The 20248-nt window shown below is 41.9% G+C and overlaps 1 protein-coding gene across 4 annotated transcripts in view; it reads right to left on the bottom strand.

The window, feature by feature from the left end:
* tab1 (TGF-beta activated kinase 1/MAP3K7 binding protein 1) overlaps positions 1 to 20248 on the bottom strand; it is a 31012-nt gene that overhangs the window by 6637 nt on the left and 4127 nt on the right. For 3 of the 4 annotated variants that reach the window (XM_013915082.1, XM_005749803.2, XM_005749802.1), the window contains exons 3-10: positions 19873 to 20026; positions 17478 to 17573; positions 17041 to 17161; positions 11547 to 11663; positions 8820 to 8931; positions 2803 to 2947; positions 2351 to 2564; positions 1273 to 1426 (exon numbers count right to left, since the gene is read on the bottom strand). In XM_013915082.1, coding sequence (XP_013770536.1) covers positions 1273 to 1426; positions 2351 to 2564; positions 2803 to 2947; positions 8820 to 8931; positions 11547 to 11663; positions 17041 to 17161; positions 17478 to 17573; positions 19873 to 20026 — 1113 coding nt within the window. Of the gene's footprint in view, positions 1 to 1272; positions 1427 to 2350; positions 2565 to 2802; positions 2948 to 8819; positions 8932 to 11546; positions 11664 to 17040; positions 17180 to 17477; positions 17574 to 19872; positions 20027 to 20248 lie in introns of all 4 variants that reach the window. The other variant, XM_005749801.2, reaches the window with a different exon arrangement.

The raw sequence follows: 20248 nt of genomic DNA, 5'->3' as shown, positions 1-20248 counted from the left end.
GTTCGATACATATGCGTACCGAACCGAAAGCACTGTATCGAACGGTTCAATATCGATACGAATATCGTTGCACCCCTAGTATATATATATATATTTATTTATTTATTTATTTTTTTGCCTAATTAGAATAAAAAAGCGCTATATAAAAGTTGTAAAAACTACATCAAATTATCAAACTCCCTCAGGAAAACAACTGAAACTGAAAGAAAACCAAAAACAGCAAAAAGTCCAAACAAAATAATCTAATTTGAAATGACAGAACTATAATTCTTATTCAGACTGTTCAGCACGCTGTTGCATGTGCAGCACATGTACTAACGCATGAGTCCCAAAAAGAAGAGGGAAACTGCTTCATCATGCTACGTTACAGTGAGGTGCAGGTACAGGTTACAGGTATTTTGTTGGCTGATCAAGTCCACATAGACTGCTCTGGAACATAAATATAAGCATTATTATAAATTCTGTCTGTCAGTATTCCCAAATTGGTATGCAGTTCCAGCTGTTCCACCTGACATGATCCAGATCTATATTCCTATAGTCTGTACCCGTATTCAGTCTCTCAGCAGTGCAACCCCTCTGCGCTGGTGCAACACAACTCTTTTCCGTCTGCATCTCATTCATCTCTGCTGCACAGCTTGTGCGGGACTGCTTGTCCCCGTCAGCCAGCAGTGGCAGCAGGACTGAGGACATTTAAGCAGCTTTTGTTCTACAACACTCAATTTCTTGGAAAAAGTATTAACAGGCACCTGCATTATCTCTATCTCTACACTGACATTTAAAAATAAAAAAAAGCAAAACAAAAGAAACAAGCTGTGGAATGAGGAATTGGAGTTTTAAAATACATTTTATCTGCACGTGTTATCTTCTGAGTTTCAAGTGAAATTAATCATGGCGTGCCATCCCAACAGCAACAGCAGAGCGAAAGCCATGCTAACATATAAATAAGCATAGCAGTGCAGGAACACAAGGGTGTGTGAAAATAAGACCTAAAGACTCAAAATAAGTATAGCATGTGAGGGAGGACTTTCTGCTTATTTAAAAGACAGCAAAAATAAACCTAACAGCAGGGAGTGAAGAGTGAAGGCAGAACAAAGCTCGCACAGAGGATCCGCCCCACAGCAGTGCAAACAAGGGAGTTAAAATTGAGCTTATGAAACAAAAACAGGGCAGAGGTGCGTCAAAGTGAAAAAGAGGCTAATTCAAAGTATGCCCAGCAGGGGAGAAGGAGTGAGGACCCAGAGCAGGCAAGGACTCAAGACAATGCAGGCTTACCCAGGTGTCGGGGTGCCTTCCTCCAGGGTGGAGGCCGTGTTGGTTCCATTGGTCAGGGTGCTTTGTGAGGGCATGACCAGCGAGAGGGTGACACTGGTTTTACTGGTGCTCTGGCTGTTTGAGTAGGGCACAGACACGGGACAGATACGGCCGCCTGAAAGAAGAAGTAGAAGAAAGCTGAGTCATGTATATTTGTGAGCCGCCAACTAATTTCAACAAGGACTTTAGAAAAGCAAAGGTCCTGGCTCTGGGAGTAAACCCGATATTCTTCTCAAAAGCCTGATTGTTTAGGCTCTATTTGATATTCTTTTTAACAGCTCTACTCAAGGATCAGATGTTATTTTCTGATTATTTTCCAGGAAACCGGTCTGAGTTTAAACTGGGTATCTAATAACTGTGATCCGATGCTTTGGGATCACACTGATACACTGCTCCCTCTTCTGATACAATGCACAATCGTCAAATATAAAAATTTTATCTGATCTTCGGTTAAAAATTGTATTTAACATTCAATGAACCTCGTAAGGACAAGAACAAGATGTCCGGCATCAACCTTGCACGGCGGCTGAAACCAGATCCTACCAAGGAACGCCTGCAGAAGCACAGGAAGGACAAGCCAAGTGCACAAACACAAACAAGGACCCTAGATAGTCTTGCTTCAAAGAGACTGGCCTGGGGCATGAGCTACTTCATGCCACCTCATGATGTTGCTTTTCAAACACATGAGGGTAAAGTAAACAGAAGTTAATATGTTTATAGCAACAAAGACAGACACCTGCACAGGAAAGCGGCAGACAACCAGGGAAGTAAACCGGAGATATTCCTTGTATGGGGAATCTTCTTCAGCAATATTGTGACGACAATTAAAACAACTGTTTGCTCAACAACATGCAAAATCCTTCGCCTGACACTTGTGCCTGAGGTCAGGAGCCTTTTTTTAACGGTACAGTATGAATAATGTGACTAACTCGCTAAAGTTTTAAATGAGGAAACTGTGTTGGTGTAGCTACAGCAGAAGGCCGCTTCTTAGACGTGCTTTCCTTGAGATATGAATCAATGCCTAAATGCCAGATCCTACCCTGCGTGGGCGTGAGCGCTGCATCAGCCAGTGGGTAGTTGAGCGTGCGGATGAGCAGGGTCATGTCTTCGTGTCGAGAGCAGTAAGTCGCCCGCTGACGGCCGGACACGAACACATCATGGTGAAGCCGCTTGACCCGATCAACCACAGACTGAGCCACCGCCTCCAGACTGGTCTGCTGGGCTAGCTCTGCTGCTACCATGGCAACAATTTCCTACAATAGACAGCAGGGTCAGAGAAAGAAAAGGTTAATGTAAGAGTGGAAGAACTAAGGAAAGGATTAGACCTAAGGACAGAAAAAGGAGCCTAGGAGAATAAAGGAAACAGAAATAGACTCAAACTAGGCAAGAAAACAAAACTCGAAAGAAAAAAATATTAGTGAAAGTAAGGAAGAAGAGGAAGGAGTGACGATAAATGAGGTGAAAGTAGCTTATCAGAATGAATCTGCTAACCTGATTAGCCTGTTCGGGACCATGGGCGGACTCGAGGGCATTTATCAGTCCCTCTGACATCAGCAACAAGAAGCCTGTGACGCCTTCCAAAGACTGGCCGCCGTGAATCTCTGGCTCCGCAACAACTGGCTTTGACTTGGCTGCGCTGTCGTAGGAGACGGACAGCACTTAAATTAATATTAGACACATAAAAGGAAAGACGGTACGGGTCAAGTCTGCAAGATATGCTGGGGGAAGGCGACAGAGGGAGAACCCAGGATGAAAAGCAGACATAAGAGCCCCTGACCTCCATATAATAAACTAATCTTATAGATCCAAAGAAGCGCTTACATTGTTCACATCACATTTCCTGCACTCCCTTTGATGCTACAAAGGAGGAAATTCTATACAGACTCTATTATGTGTTTTATTGAGGATCATAATTGGAATGACTCAAGGGTTTTGTTTTTTTTTTTATTCAGTTGGCCTCGACAACAATAGGAAGAGAGAGGTGTGAGATAGAAGAGAGCACGGGGCCCCCGGATAACAGAATTTCATACAATACAGTTTTATTTATATAGCACATTTAAAACCTGAAGGCACACCAAAGGGCTTCACAGTAATATGGAAAATCAACATAAGTCAATAACAGGGTACAAATCGGGCACTAGCACAGACAGGATAGAGGCACTAACAGACCAGAAGAGTTAGATAAATACAAAATCCACTAAGAAGACAAAAACAGCAGTAAAATTAATAATAAAATAATAAATTTAATAACATTTCATAAAAGATTTAAACAATTTAAAAGTTTAAAGTTTAAAAGATTTAAAAGGGTATTAACTGGTCATGAAAGCCAAGTCAAATAGATATGCTTTCAATCTTGATTTAAAGGATTGGATTGAGTCCAAGGCTCGAATAGAAGCAGGGAGGCTATTCCAAAGGTTGGGTGCAGCTGAAGCAAAGGCACGATCGCCTCTGGTCTTCAGTCTAAACTTAGGTTGGGCCAGGAGTAATTGACCTGATGATCTTAATGGCCGACAAGGAGTGTACAGATTGAGGAGGTCAGTGAGGTAGCTGGGCGCAATGTTATTCAGGATTTTAAAAGTGAGTAGCAAGATTTTAAACTCAATGCGATATTTGATTGGTAACCAGTGTAGATCAACAAGAGGCGGAGTAATAGGGTCAAATTTTCTAGCTCCAGTAAGAAGGCGAGCCGCAGCATTCTGAACGAGTTGCAGCCTTCGAAGAGAGAAGGCTTGGAGACCACAGTAGAGAGAATTACAATAATCTAACCTGGAGGTCACAAAAGCGTGGATAAGTTTTTCCAGGTCCCTGTGTGGTATATAATGCTTAGCTTTAGAGATGTGGCGCAGTTGGAAAAAAACAAAACAAAAAACAGATTTAACTACAGATGACACTTGCTTATCGAGCTTAAAGGAGCTATCCAAATAGACACCCAGGTTACGTATAGAATCAGAGAGAGAGTTAGCTAAGGGCCCCAGCAGGGCAACAAGCTGGTCTCGAGGAATATGGCTGTCGAACACCATAACTTCAGTTTTTTTTCTCATTTAAAATGAGAGAATTATCTGACAGCCAATCTTTAACCTCTCTCAGTCAATCGTACAGGGAGTTCAGTGATGCTGACAAATCATCAGTCAGTTGACAATAGATTTGAATGTCATCAGCGTAAAAGTTATAAGAAATATTATATTTTTCCAAATATGAAGCCCAAGGGTAGCATATACAAAGAGAATAATAAAGGGCCCAATACAGACCCCTGGGGCACACCACAGCAGAGAGGGGCAACAGAGGAAGAGTATCCTCCCATCACAACAGAGAAGGATCTATCTGTGAGGTAAGAGTTAAACCAGTTAAGGGCAGAACCCTTGATGCCTACAACATGCTCTCTAGCCTCCTCAAGAGAATATTATGATCAACCATGTCAAAGGCTGAAGACAGATCCAATAAAACTAAAACGGCAGGGCGACCAGAGTCAGCAAATACAAGAAGATCATGATAGACTCTTAGCAGGGCCGTTTCAGTGCTATGGTGTGGCTTAAAGCCAGACTGTATTTGTCAGTAATATTATTTGCAACTAAGTAAGCCTGCATTTGGAGAAAGACGGCTTTCTCTAGAACTTTTGATAAAAACGGAAGTTTCGAGATGTGTAAGGTTAAAAGAGTCAATTAGGGCAAGGAAATCATTGGCCAGGGGGTTATCAGCACAGCAAATATGTATGTTAAAATCGCCAGTAATAAGAGCTTAGTCATAACTTAATAAAAATGAACCTAAGAAGTCAGCAAAATCACAAATAAAAGACCTATTATATTTAGGTGGTCGATAAATCGCAGCACATAGAATCGTTGGGGGTCCAGCAAGCTCCAGTAGTTGAACCTCAAAACTAGAATAAGTAGGAGAGGGCAGTTGCCGAACTTTAAGTCCATCCATTCGCTTCCGCTTATCCTTTTCAGGGTCGCGGGGGGCGCTGGAGCCTATCCCAGCTGTCATAGGGCGAGAGGCAGGGTACACCCTGGACAGGTCGCCAGTCTGTCGCAGGGCCGAACTTTAAGTTTGTTTTTAAAAACAGAGGCCACGCCTCCACCTCTTCCCGAGGGTCTCGGTGAACTGAAGGTAAGGAAGCGGCTGATCTGATAATAGTTATACAGAAGTACCACCGTGCAGTTATATGCCTCCACCAGCTGGTGAAGCTGCGCTTTACATCTACAATCTCACGAGATTTATTCAGTGTAGTCCACCTCCAAACCACAGGTCACAGGATAGAGGATGTAGTCTGCCTGAGATAAATGTGATTTCTCACAGAAAATTATCAAACTAAAATGAAATGCTGTGTTGGTCCTACGCAGAGCCTGCACACAGCTTTCTGACCGTCTCAGTATCTGAGCTGAGTTCTGGACACAGACGAAGCCTCTGTTTGTGAAGCAGTGCTGACACAGAGCGCCTGACAGGTGTTTTTTGTAGGGGTGAATAAAGCTATTAAAATATCTCTGGTGTTTCAGTTCTCAAGCTGGTGGACGTGTAATGAATATTGACTGTCTGCCTTGAAAGGTGAAGCAACAGCTCTAAGTTGTTAAGTTTGCAAAAATAAGGTGATCTAAAGCATAATGATCACTGCTGTACATAACAGGAAACTGACACCATGTGAGATGTCAACAAGGGACTCAAGAAAAAACAAAAACAAAACAAACAAACGTAGATACCAGCCCCTTCATTAGTTACACCTTGCTACTACTGAGCTGGAACTCCCCTTTTTCCTTCAGAAGCGCCTTAATTCTTCATGGTTGTAAACATTCCTCACAGGTTTTGCAGCGCGTCCTTGATGTAAATCCCTCATTTAAACATCCCAAAGATGCTATTCAGCGTTGAGATCCGGAGGCCGTGGAGGCCATTCGAGTACAGGACACTTATCGTTGAGGTAAAGAAACCAGTTTAAGATGATCTGAGCTTTGTGACAATGACTGTGGCTTTTAAACAATCCTCCACTGGTAGAGAGGAGGACTGTTACAGGATGGATCCATGCTTTAATGTATACCAAACTTTGACCCTACATCTGAATGTCACAGCAGAAATCGAGGCATACTTCTCTTCCAGTCCTTTGTTGTGCATTTTTGTTGAGTCTGTGTGAATTGTAGCCTCTTTCTGTTCACAGATGAGAGGAGTGTTGTGCGTTCAGAGACGCTCTTTAGCCTAACTCTGCTATAACAATTGAGCCTTTCAGTTAGCTCGAAGCAGACTGGTCCTTCTTCTCTGACCTCTGCATCAACAAATCATTTTCACTGTCACTCACTGCACATCTTCTGGTTTTCAGACCATTCTCTGTAAACCCTACAGATGGCCATGTGGGGAAAATCCCAGTAGATCAACAGTTTCTGAAATAGTCAGACCAACAACCAAATCACATTCAAAGTCACTTATAAATACCTTGGAGTACACATTGACAATAAACTGGACTGGGCTAAAAACACCACAGCACTTTACAGGAAGGGCCAGAGTCGTCTCTATTTTTTGAGGCGACTGAGGTCCTTCAACATATGCCAGAAAATGCTGAGGATTTTCTACGAGTCTGTTGTGGCCAGTGCGATCCTCTATGCTGTTGCATGCTGGGAGAGCAGGCTGAGGGTAGCAGATGCCAACAGACTCGATAAACTGATCCGTAAGGCCAGCAATGTTGTGGGGATGGAGCTGGACTCCCTCAAGGTGGTGTCGGAGAGGCGGATGCTGTCCAAGATAAAGACAATGTTGGATAACACCTCCCACCCACTCCATGACATGCTGGTCAGTCACAGGAGCTCGTTCAGTGAGAGACTGAGATTACCGAAAAGCACCACTGAACGACACAGGAAATCTTTCCTGCCTGTGGCCATCTCCCTGTACCACTTAACACACTGTTTGCTGCTACAACTACACATGTTTCTTTTTCAGCTATTTATTTATGAGTGACTTATGTATGTATATATATGTATATATTGTACTATTCTTAGTTAGTGTATTGTCTGTCTTGTCTTAATGTTGGTTTATAATGGAGCACTGTAACAAAAAATTATTTCCCCCAGGGATCAATAAAGTATTCTGATTCTGATTCTGATTAAATCATTTTTCTTCCCCATTCTGATGATCTGTTTGGACTTCAGCAGGTAGACTTGACCGTGTCTACATGCATAAACACATCAAGTTGATTGGCTCATTAGAGATTTGCATTAACGAGCAGATGAACAGATGTAACTAATGAAGTGGCCAATGAGTGCAAATTCCCATTTTAAAAAAATATCAAAAGAACCACCAATAAACAGCTCTAAAATCAGGATGCCACACACACACACGCGCGCGCACACACACGCGCACACACACACGCACACACAGCTCAGCTCAGCTCAGAGGTTTCAAGACGGGCACCCAAGATCAGCCTCACTGCTTCACTATTATACCACTGGAAATATGTCCTTAAATATGTCCAAAAGTGGATTTTTGGAGGTCATGCTGACCTCGGTCTTTTACCGGAAAACTGTGAATCCAAGCTGACGCTTATGACACATTTAATGAAATTCCCTCCAGGAGTTCTTCAGCTATTGTGTGCACAAAAACTGGGCGGATGTTGTGGCTTTGATCTTTTAAACACTAAAATCTAAATCAGTTAATCATGAGTCACAGTGAATGGATGTAGCAAAATTAACAGGAACTTCCACAGTCAGACAGACGGAGCCGTTGCTATCACGGCACACAAAGAAGGTACGATACATTAAAAAGTTCCAGTATCTGGCCGACTTCCTTTTGAAGCACAAAGTCTTATTTTTTTCCCAGCCTGAGGGGTTTGAGGAGATCGATACTACTGTCCCGCTGCACAAATTCAAACTATATCCAAAAGCTAAGCTTAACACAAAGGCTGGCAGCAGTAGGAAATGACTCGCACATTTCTTGAAAGCTTGAATGCTAAAACCTTTAAACGTTTGAATTTGTATAGTGTTGCCCCTTTTTCACATGCAACATAGAACAGGAAATGGTTCATTAGTCACTGAATAATCTCATGTGGGCACAATTGAAAAAAAACACAGACTTTGGAAACGACAGCAAGCAGGTTAAAATAGACGCACCATGCTTAGTACTGTCTCTCAGTGACCTCATGCAGAGCCAAGAGTTGAAAAACTGGTGAAAACGGAGCATCTAGAGCAGTCTGAGGGATTTTTTTTATACACTTTGCTCAGGACTGCAGTGCCAGCTGAAAAGGTTAGAACTGGTCACATGGTGACAGGTCAAACTTCACAGTTTTTGTTGATTGTGTACCACGTCTTATCTTGTGATACTGGATATTTCTTCTAATCTTTCATCATAACCTCAAAACACAGGAACACAAGCTAAGCAGATGAAGAATGAGAATGGAGGAAGACAAAGAGAAGAAAACAAGTGACACAGATAGTTGAATATTTCTAGACAGCCTGGTGTTTTAGTGTATCCTTTTCAAGTTTTTGCATTTGACAAATTGAAAGACAGAAAACGCATATTTTGTGTTTTTTCGGCTTCACCTGAGCACGTCAATCTCGTTGTAGTTAAATTTGACTCGGTAGTCTCCAAGCCTTCTGCTGCTGCTCTGTCCCGCTATCTGGCCCGCTTGTCTTATCCGAGCTGAATCCAGTCCTGCAGGAGATGAGGGAAAACGGACACATGGACGGTGAATGCTTATAGGAGATGATTTTAAGAGAGAGGAAAATTTAGCAGAAGAGGTGAAGGGGAGGATGGAGCAAAAGCACACAACCGATAAGCAGAAGCAGAGGTGGGGACGGGAAGGGAGAGGGGTGCATCTGTGTGTTTGAGCCTGGATGAAAATGCGAGGGGTGAGAGGTCACCTTGGTCTGGGTAAATGGAACGACTGTCATTTTTTTCCAATCATTAAGAGAAGGACCTGAACAATGGAATAATAATGTGAATCCCAGCAAGAGACAAGAGAACAAAGCAAGGCAGAGAGCTCGGTCTCCTCTAATGGTGTGCTGTGAAACGGCGAAAACACCCCCACACCCAACAAAAACACACAAAAATGTGTCCGTTTCCCCATTTCATCCATTACAGGCCAGGCTGCACCTACTGCTCTATTGGCAAAGCTAATTACGATGTATGCATTTTCTGTTATATACACAACCCTCATTACTGGACCATTAGCCTGCTCTGTCCACCACGGATGAGCAACTGTGTGCTTTCTCTAATGGCTGTGTCTGTGCTGAGCGTTATATCAAGCACAACATGCAGGGAATGCAAGACGAGGTGTGTCTGACACTGTCAATCCAAAACCCTCCAATAGTAATGTGCCAAAAATCTATTTCTGTCCATCAGTCAGAACCAAGAAGAGTTAAAAAGAAATGTCAAGATCCCCTGACTGTATCTGAAAAGTACTTAAACTCTGAGTGATAAGTTCATCGTTTATACACCCACACCGAGCAGCGCTCCAGATTTATTTCCCCCCCATCTAATAAACACCAGTAAACTGAGAGCTATAGTTTTCATGAGAACAGCTAGAGATGCTCATCTCTCTTTTCCTATTGGCTACTGCTGTGCATTTTTCTTCTCACTTAGTAAGCGAGCCCCAGGTCGCTTGCGGGCTCTTCAGGATGCTGCTGCTACATTGCTAACTCGGTCTTACAGATGGTCTCATTACTTGCGTCCCTTCACTGGCTCCCAGTTGTATTCAGGGTCCAGTTTAAAGCTTTCAACCTCACATACTGAGCATCAGCATTTCACTCTTTTTATTTATTGTGTAGCTTCTTTTTTTTAATTCTAGTGTTTGTTTTATGGAAAATTTCTTGTTTTGCTGTTATTTCCAGTTTAGTTTTAGGGATATCCAAGTATGTATACAGTGAGGAATGTGTTGTTATTTGTAGTTTGCTCACTCACAAAGAAATGAACAGTCTCTCATTTTTATGGTAGTGTCATAATGGAGAGACAGAATATCAATCAAAAATCTAGAAAAACACATATCACATAAAAGTTATAACACGGATGATGAGTATAACAATGCAGCCAGGTTTCTGGCTCCCACAGCCTGGCTGTGTGCCACTATTACTATCAGTCACTTACAAATACTCCTGGTCTCAACTTGTGTGTGTGTGTAAAGCACATCTGTCCACAGATGCAGCTTCTTCCCACCTCATCACCAACATGTGCAAGACCCAAGAGCTGTCAAAGGACGTCAGGGACCAAACTGTAAACCAGCACCAGGCTGGAATGGACAACAAGACCATCAGCAAGAAGCTTAGTGAGAAGCGTCAAACTGCTGGTGTGATTATCTGACAATAGAAATATTTTCAACATCAAGCACACTCTGTCTGAGCTTATGCAAGATCTTGCCTGAAGATGGAGGATAATCACGTGAAAGGTAATTGATTAGCTCAAAACTACACATGAGGAGCTTTTTAATGGTCTGATGGCAGCTGGGACCACAGTCACCAAGAACAAATTCAGTAACACACCGGTTACAAGTTTTAGACACCTAATGGACTCAAAAGGCTTGGGTGCAGGGACGGTTCTGGGGTCAGATGAAACCAAAATAATGCTATTTGGCATAAACTCAAAGTGCTGTGTTTAGAGGAAGACCCAAAGAACATCCATACAGTCAAGCACAGAGGTGGGAACAATAATGTATGAGGTACAGGAAGACTTCAGTGCACTGAGGGGTCAAACAAAGAAAAATCTTGATGAGAACCTCCTTCTCTTAACCAGAACAAAAGTGAAGATGTGTCTTCCAGCATGACAATGACCCAGAGGGTAGATAAGGAGTAGATCAAGAAAACATTAAGGTTATGTAGTGGTTAGCCAGTCTCCTCAGTCCTATAATAAATCTGTGGAGGGAGATGAAGCTTCCAGTTGTGAAGCAGCAGCCAAGAAACCTAAACGATTTAGAGATTCTCTGTAAAGACGAGTGGTTCAAAATCCCTCCTAAGATGTGTGAAAACCTGGTGACCAACTACAAATTTTTTTTATTGCTGTGGTTAGCAACACGGTTTTTTCCATCAAGCACTAAGTCATGTGTTGCTTGGAAATCAAATACCTGTTTCACTTTAATGAGATGTGCTTTATACCTTTAATGTAATGATTAATTTTCTGGATCTTTGGCTGATAATCTGTCTCTCTAAATAAAACTCAAATTTAAAAAATAAATAGACTGTTTATTTCTTTGTAAGTGAGTAAACGTACATGTTCAGCAGCAAATTCGGGATCAAATAATGATTTTTCTCCACTATGCCACATATAATGTGTCTCACCCAGTGCAGCCAGTCTCTGCAGCTCATCCTCGTTGTCAGTACTGTGCGGTCGGCCGATCTGAAGCACCTGGTTCTGGCCGTCACTGCTGGACTTGCACAGCAGGACTCGGTTCGTCCCTGGAACCAAAGGAAAACATGCTTGAAGGTAACTTGAAATCAGCAAGAGGTAAAACTGTTAGTTGAGTCGGTTGAAGTAGATACACTAAACTGTATAAATGATCTGCTTTCCCAAGCAGAAGAAGACACATTTTCTGAGGTCTTTCAATCACAGGTGCAGTTAGTAATACAAGAGTTAGTAATACAAGTGACTGTATTTCCCTCTGATGTGTCGAGGTATAAAGTATGTTTGATCAGTGGATCAGCTAACAGTGAACTGGAACACAGCAAACATTAACGGTATTAGTTGCTCCTATGTTGTTGTTTTTGCTTAAAGACATTTAAATGTTATGCAAATATTAAGGCTCTACTGGATCATGAAACTGAAAGCAGCCATTATTGTTATACTTTACCCTGTGTTCAACAAGTCTAAATATCTGCTATTAACAAGGCCCCGTTGTGCCTCCGATGTTTTCACTGAAGCTCTCAGCTAAGAGCTGATTCACCTCCAGGCCTTTTTCGACTTTAGTTGTTGTGGTTACTGGGGTGAATCATACTGAAAACTAATTTCAGTGTTTCTTGTCAAACCAAACTTTGAATGGTTGTATGTATTACTTTTACAAGGAGAACAGCACCACACACACGATCAATACTTTATTATTTTTTTTACTATCTGTAAAAAGCACTTATGTGTTTTCATTACTCACCAAAGCTAATGCTGACTTAATTCCTGTTAAATTTTAATTAATTTTACTCAGCGTTGGCTCCAAACTAATGAACATCTGGTCGACAAACTAGTTTTTTTTAAAGGTTGTAGAGGTAAGTCATCAAATGGTAAAATAAGCTGTAATGACCAAAAGCATCTTTGTAAGCATATTGAGGCAAAATTGGGCCTTTTAGCATACTGTTTTTTCTGCACTATGAGGCGCACTTAAAGTCCTTTAATTTTCTCAAAAAACGACAGTGCGCCTTATGTATGAATTCTGGTTGTGCTTACTGACCTCAAACCGATTTTATGTGATACACGGCGCTCAAACATCTGTCAAAAAATGTTTTAGTACGACTTTGGTAAGCAAGAAGCCGCACCGCTCGATGGATTGTCGGAGCGTTACGGCTACTGTAGTCAGGAGCCTTGTGGAGTAATCTGCGTCCTAAACTCCGTCTGCTTCAGGTCCCAAAGTCAAACGAACACTGCGGCACACTGTGAGTTAAAAACTGTCTAAATTCTTTCATCTTTAATAAAATGATCAGCGCTGCTGCTTTACCAGGTGTAAAAATTAAGTTTAACATCCATGAAAACAGATTATATTAAATGTAACCGAGTTAGACGTTAGAAGGAAGTTAGCTCGCTAGTTTCCACCTAAACATATAGCATGTTCTAACTGAGAGATTTCTGAAAAAATTTTAATGTACAGCTCTGTCATCACTTCCAACATAAATGAAGACAGAAAACTAAACAGCAGTGACGTTTGTAGGGTTACTGACTGCTTAATGTGACTTATAATCCGGTGCGTCTTACGGTCCAAAAATACGGTACAAGTCAAAGGCTCTGCACAGTTTTTGGCACATCTGTATTTTCTTTATTCTTCAGCCCTGCTGGTTGCTCTTTGGTGTAGCCTTTTTTTTAAAAAAAAGACCACAGAGCTAACATGTCTCTTTTAGCATCAAAAACAAAGGATTGCTTTTAAAATATTATATACATGTCAATAAACAGGTGCCACAAGGTGCAACTTCCATATAAAAGTTTATATAAAAAAGTTTTATGAAATAAAAACAAGACAAAAAATGTTAATTACAAAAAAAAATACTGTCTCATCTTTCTCAGCCCCTATCCATATTCATGAGACATTTGGGCTTCTAATTTTTGCACGCATTAATCATGCAGAGATTTTGATGTTGCTCTGAGGTTACTCACAGGTCTGACTCTCCACCAATTAACGAGCTAAGACACTGTGGTACTAAGTGTCTTAAACTTAAAAGCTAAATATTAATTATTTGCCTCTGCAACCACACAAAAGCTGAGCAGGGAGAGATCAATGATTAATTCACTTTTATATTAATAGTTTGGGGCCGCTGAGCCGAAGCACGGTGCAGTTCCACGCTGCCCCCGCCTCCGGCCAAATCTTATGTTCGGCTGTGTGTGTGTGTGTGTGTGTGTGTGTGTGTGTGTGTGTGTGCGTTATTCATATAATCCGCACATAAGGGCATCCGGATCAGCCCCAATACACAGGGAGGGGTCCGTGTCACCTTCTGTGTTAATCAGGTAGTGTTGGGTTTAAATCTGATGTGATAGTCAGGAAAACGCACGTCTGTTAATCTGTAAAGAGCAGCCAACCATTTCTGATATTGAGCGTTTACATATCGGCGCCCTTCCCCCTTTCTCCAAACACTCCAACTTGCAGCTCAAACTGTGACTCACATGACCTTAACTGTCAAACTGCGTTTCACATCAACACACAGCTGGGAGTGATTTTCAAGCACACTTACTCCTATGTTTAAACATCCCTGGGCCTCATGTTCTGTCAACTTTGAACTCTTGACCTCCCCCCCCCCCTCACTCACACAAAGCACCAGAGGGGACAACAGTCCCTCCTTTCTACCATCTACTAATTACTACCCACCTCCCCATATTGTGCCCTGTTCCACGTCCTCAAGGACAAAAGAAAAATCCAACTGAGAGGGAGGGGCTCTTTTCCTGTGTGTGCCCCAGCATCAAATCAGGAAGCTAAAAGAAAGAAACGTGAAGCAGTGCTTTTAAAGGGTTTTGCAAAACTGAGGTATTTCCAATAGGTAAGATTCACCCCCTGGATTAGTGAATAAATCCACCAAAAATAGGAATATCCAGTGTTCACATTTATCTGAAACAAAGCTCAATATGCAGCAGCCTTTGGCAGCAGCTTTGATGATTATTAGACTGAAATCCTTCTGGGGGAAAATCGCTGTCGCTCTTCAAAGTTGGTGCGTCTGCGTGGGAAGAACTGCGCCCTGCTGCCTTGTTTGAACTTTCTTACAGTTAAGGATCTAAAATGGCCTGCGGGTTTGTGTGTTCAGATATTAACAGTAGATGCTCGTTTTCCGCTCTGAAGCTTAAAGAACACATAAACACACACAATAAATCATGCAGGCAGAACTAGCTGTTATGATGCTAGTACTGCAGCTGTTGTCCGCGGGAGCCGAGTCGGCAAGCTGGGATTTAAAAATATTGATGGACACTGTTGGTATGGTTTGAATTAAAAGAGTCAATATCATTCCATAACTCCATCTGTCTGTGGGCTGCTGGAAACACAGCATGTGGAAATGCTGTGATGGCATTTGGTTATATACTAACCAAATCACCATCTCTGACGAGGCTTCAGCATTGATATATAGCATATATTACATTGCCAAAACTATGTTTGACTGCTTTTACATGCATCTAACTCGAGTAACATCCCATTCCCGTTTAACGTGATGTTGACCCCTTTGCAACTATATCAGCTTCAACTCTTCTGCAAAGGCTTTCCTCAAGGTTTCGGAGTGATTATGGTGTTGGATGATGTTGGACGAGCAGTCCCAGCTCACAGTCTAAGCTCTAATTCATCCCAAAGGTGTTCTGTTGGGTTGATGTCAGGAAAACTGTGGAAGCCAGTCAAGTTCTCCCACTAAAATTTGCTTATTCATAGACCTTGCTTTGTGCACTTACTTGCAGTCATATTAGAACAGGAAGGGGCCATCTCCAAACTGTTCCCATGAAGTTGGGAACATGAAATTGTCCAGAATGTCCTGGTACGCTGAAGCATTAAGAGTTCCTTTTACAGGAACTAAGCCCAACTCCTGATGAATAACCCCACACCATAATCCTGCCTCCACTAAACTTTACACTTGACACAAAGCAGTCAGACAAGTAACGTTCTCCCGACAACCACCAAACCCATGCTTGCCCATCAGAACTGCTAGACGGAGAGGTGTGATTCGTTACTCCAGAGAACACATCTGCACTGCAGAACATTTCAGCTGGACTACTCCTAGTACCTACAGCTGGTGCTGAGCATTCAGCATCAGCTCACATAGTTGGTTAAAAACAAGAAAACCCCAAATACCCTCTATGAAGAGATGGAGGTTTCATGGCTTTAAAAGAGAGTCTGGCAGCACTCTTTAGAAAGAGAAGTCACATATGAGTCTGCAGAATCTGCCACACAAGTTTAAATCTACTATTTATGAGTGTTACGATTTTTTCTCAGTGCTGTCAGGTAGCTATCAAGTTCCATGGCAGCTGGCATAGATTTATATGTATGTTTTGTCTTCACTAAACCTTTCTGCGTGTGGATTAACAACTCATTTCCCCCCTCCTTTACCTAGTTGATAGGCAATGAAATGACACAAAAATGTTCCCCGCTTGTGTTCGTTTGCTTTGTTTAAATAAGAATATTTTAAAGTGGGACTATTATGCTCTTTCTTAGCGCCACCCTTTCAGACAGCTTTCTTCTCATCAGCTTCACTCGAAAAAAAAGTCTGAACAACAGGTGGGAAAGGCCTCTGTGATCAGTTTTCCAAACGTCAGATCTAGCAGATCCCCAACACCACTGGCTGATTTGAAGTGTCACATTATAACAGAGCCGGCACCTTATTTTATAGATGGCTGCAGACACTCACTGTTGTACCTCTCCCCTGACCTTCTCTGTACATACTGATGATGACTTGAACCAAAGATATTACATTTCAAATGGATTAATCACTGCATATTTTGTGTTGCCACGGTTTGTTATTGTGTAATTTGGCATGCCTCAGCCTTTTCTTCCTGTTTCCCTTCCTCAAAAATGCCTTCTTGACAGCCAGCCTTCCACTGAGACCATCTCTGATGAGGCTTCACCATTTCTTTGCAAGTTCAGTTTAGGAAATGGGAACAAATTCTGTGTTTTAGTGCCAAGCTTCTAGTAACAAAGTGCCTAAAGATACAATTTAAAATGAGTTCTTTATCAAGTTGTTATGTGTAGACACTGCACTGCTTCATCCTTTGACACAAACTATTATTCCCTAATGTAACACTATATTGGCTCTCAACTGCATCAGGATGCAATACAGCCATTTCTCCAACCTTTAATAAGGAAGGCATTATTCTCCATCAGTGAACAAGTGCATTCCATAAGTATATATAGAGACTGTGACACTGTGGAGCTAACATGGATTTTCATGCTGAAAGCGGCCTCGGTCATTTTGACAGAGTGGCCAGTAACCAAACACAAATCTGTGTGAAGCCTGACATCTGCTGGTGCAAAGCAGACTGTGTCATGGCTGTCTGTTACTGGCTGGCCTTTTGGTGGTTTTGCTGCCAACTGTTTCTGTTGCAAATGATCGAGTGCGATCACACATTAAACAGGAAATCAAAGCGTCATCGCTGACATAACCAGAATCAACTTACCAACGTTTGCAATGTAGAGCTTGTTATTGAGAATGAGCGCCACCGCAACCGTGGCGCCTCCTGACACCTCCTGCTCTAGCTCCTTCAGCCGCTCCATCACCTTTTGAGTCTGAGGAGAAAGCTGGTGGAACGGAACATTCTGATTGGCCGAGAGGTGAAGGCACAGAGTAAAAGATGGAAAGGAAGAGGAAAATGAAGCAAGTAGGAGCAGGACAGATGATAGGAAATGAAGGGAAAAAAGAGAGAATTAGACAAATGATAAAAAAGCAAGAAAAGAATAAGAGCTGAGTATCTTATCTGACGAAAGAGAGTGATGAGCCCAAATAAAAGAATAACAAGCTCATTCTCCCGTGGCTAAATACTAGCTCACATCAAAGCCTAAATCTGTGGTTGTTATGGAAACCAAAAGAGAAAAGAAAAAAGTGAAGTGTTCCTACCTCATTGTGCGGTAGGAGGTAGTTGCTCAGGTTAGCCTTCTCAGCCAGAGCATCATCTATGGTTTCAAAGTAGCTCTTCTCCACCACATCAAAGGCCTGCAGTGCAGCAACAACAGCGTGTATAATGTCAAGTGTCAACACACGTGAGAGCGAGCGTCACTACTGAACACTTAATGCTACTGAAATGTCAACTCAGGCTTAATGGGCCTGGACTGCAGCTGGCAGTGATGGTCCTTGTTTTGCTCGTGACCAGAGCAGAACAAGGACCATCACTGCCAGCTGCAGGCCAAGAAGCTACAGTTGGAGATTCAATGAATGAAAACAAGGACCACGAGATCAGCAGGTAGAGGAAGTAGAGAGTGAACTTTCAGAACAGCAACGAGGGGATTGTCTGCTACTGAATGAATTGCAGATGGCACTGAAGACATGACAAACATAAGATAAGAACACACATGCAGCCCGCGTTCACACAAAAAATACTTATTACATATGTGCACAGAAAATCTATAATCTATAAACTAGAAAGGAGAATTTTTACTGACTGAGTAGTGAAAAGTGAAAAACACCTGGGAGACCTGCTATGTGAGGGAAGCACAGTGTATGAATACGGTTCATTTATGCCACAGTGCATAAATGTCTATAATCTGACTAGCCCTTACATGCACTGCACGGTTATGTTTCGTTTTTTGTTTAAAGCAAAAAGCTTTAAGTCGCATTAAACGATCGTTTAAAAGTGAAACAGGCATTTCACATTAACTATGATTTAAATAATATCCATAAATGTTTTTGTAATGTGGGGGAAAATAAAACCGCTGGCTTAAGTATTAAATCAAAATATGTAGCGGCAGCAAACGCAAGCAATGTCTTCGAGGCAAGAATGAGATTTTACACTTTTATTCATTTATTAAAATAATCAGCGCAGTTTCTGCCTCAAGGAGCTGTGCTGATTATTTTAATAAATGATAAGGCTGGCGTTTCTCCAGATTAGCTTATTAATGACATGTTTCCGAAAAGTTTTATACAGCATGTCTGAGTATATATTTTTTTCCATATGAAAATAAAGCCTTGTTTATAATGTATTAGTATTATTTATATACTAAAAGGTAATAACTTCAATGTAGCTTTATTTTAAACATATCTGAGGGTAGTTTAAACATTTAACCCTCACATAGCGACCACGGTGGGCCAGTGCGTTTCTATGATTTTGTATAAAACACCCTGTATTTTAACATTCTTGAATAATATCAACACTTAGCAAAGGACCAGGACTAAAAATAAAAATGTGAAGATGAGATATTTTGTGATCTTTCACAGTTTTACCCCTGAGGCACCTCAAACACTGCAGTCAGTGTTTCTTCTAGAGGCTCTCAGATCACCGGTTACCTCGTAATACCAGGTGTGGAGCATCCACAACTATTTACTATGGAGGAGGCTGCTTGTGAAAGGAAAGCGATACAAGTCGCTGAGTCAGTGAACCTCACTTCTTCCTGAACACAGCAATACTGAACTGAGTTGTTGAGGATTTCCAGAACCTTTCCGTAAGTGTGTGCTGCTGTTTTTGGCACTGTTAGCTGCTGTTAGCCTGTGTTACTGAAACCTCCTTCAAAGTGGAAGTACAAGGCTGGACTTGGACTTTTAGTGAATAAACTCCCATACAACCTGAGAATGTAATCAAACTGTTTAGCAGAGGGAAAGCGTGCTTTTTTAGGACACTCTAACCTGTTTTCTGGCATAACGTTAGCTTATAATTAGCAACTGCTGTCACAGCTGGCTCTTGTCTGCTGTCGGGAGACATGAGGGGTCACATGTCTGATCTGCTGAAAATCAGCAACTACAACAATACTAGGAATAAATAAGAACGTTCATAAACATTTTTGCGTGTAAGATCCCTGTATTCAGTTCAGGACATGGGGCTTCAGGTGAGCATGGAGCTGGAGGAGGCAGATGAAGAAGAGGAGGATGACAAAGAGATGATGAAATGTACAAAAATAAAAATAAAAATGACCCAATTTCTGTCATCGTCAATAAAATGATCAGTGTGGCTGCTCTACCAGGAGCTCTACCAGCTCTACTTTGATCCACCTGCCACCAACACAAGGTTAGTCATTGTGCACGGTTTTGACGACTCGCTGTGAAAAAATTCCTGATCTTAAGCTACATGTTCCAACTGAAAGCCTCAGAAACATTCTTTCATGGATCGCTCATATATTTGGTTATTAAACGCAGTAAGAGCTTGGGACCAGAAGCAGGGCTGACACAGACTGAGCTAAAGAGGCTTAAAGATTCATTTTGTGTGTGCAGTGTTTTGTCACAGGCTCTGCCTTAACAGACTGCAAAAGCAAGAAAATGTTTCTAGTTTCTTTCCTCAACAGTTACAGCAGTTAACTTAACAGACCTGTGTGAGGATCCTGCGGACGTCGTTGTCTGTGTGACCGGAGTTTAGCTGCCCCAGGAGCAGTTCCGCTGTCAGACACTGGGAAGCAAAGTTGGCCACTCTGCTGCCATCGTAACCATTAAAAACCCCGTACAGGAAACAGCCATCGTCACCTCTGTGGGAAAAAAAAAAAGAAAAGCTCAACAAACATGGCACCTATGTTTGAAAAAACTATGGATTACTCTCAGAGCCGTGCTATCTTTTCATGTTCTCGCTGTGTTTGTTGCAGTAACAACTGTAGATGTAAGAACATTTGTATAAAAATGATTCATTTACGAATAATTAGACGAGCAAAGTCACAACGATGAAACACATTTCTCTGGCAGAGCCTGAGCCT

The sequence above is a fragment of the Pundamilia nyererei genome, unplaced genomic scaffold (assembly GCF_000239375.1).
Source record: "Pundamilia nyererei isolate P.nyererei 1_Seehausen unplaced genomic scaffold, PunNye1.0 scaffold00255, whole genome shotgun sequence".
Lineage (NCBI taxonomy): Eukaryota > Metazoa > Chordata > Actinopteri > Cichliformes > Cichlidae > Pundamilia > Pundamilia nyererei.
This window is presented reverse-complemented; position numbering and strand designations above follow the sequence as displayed.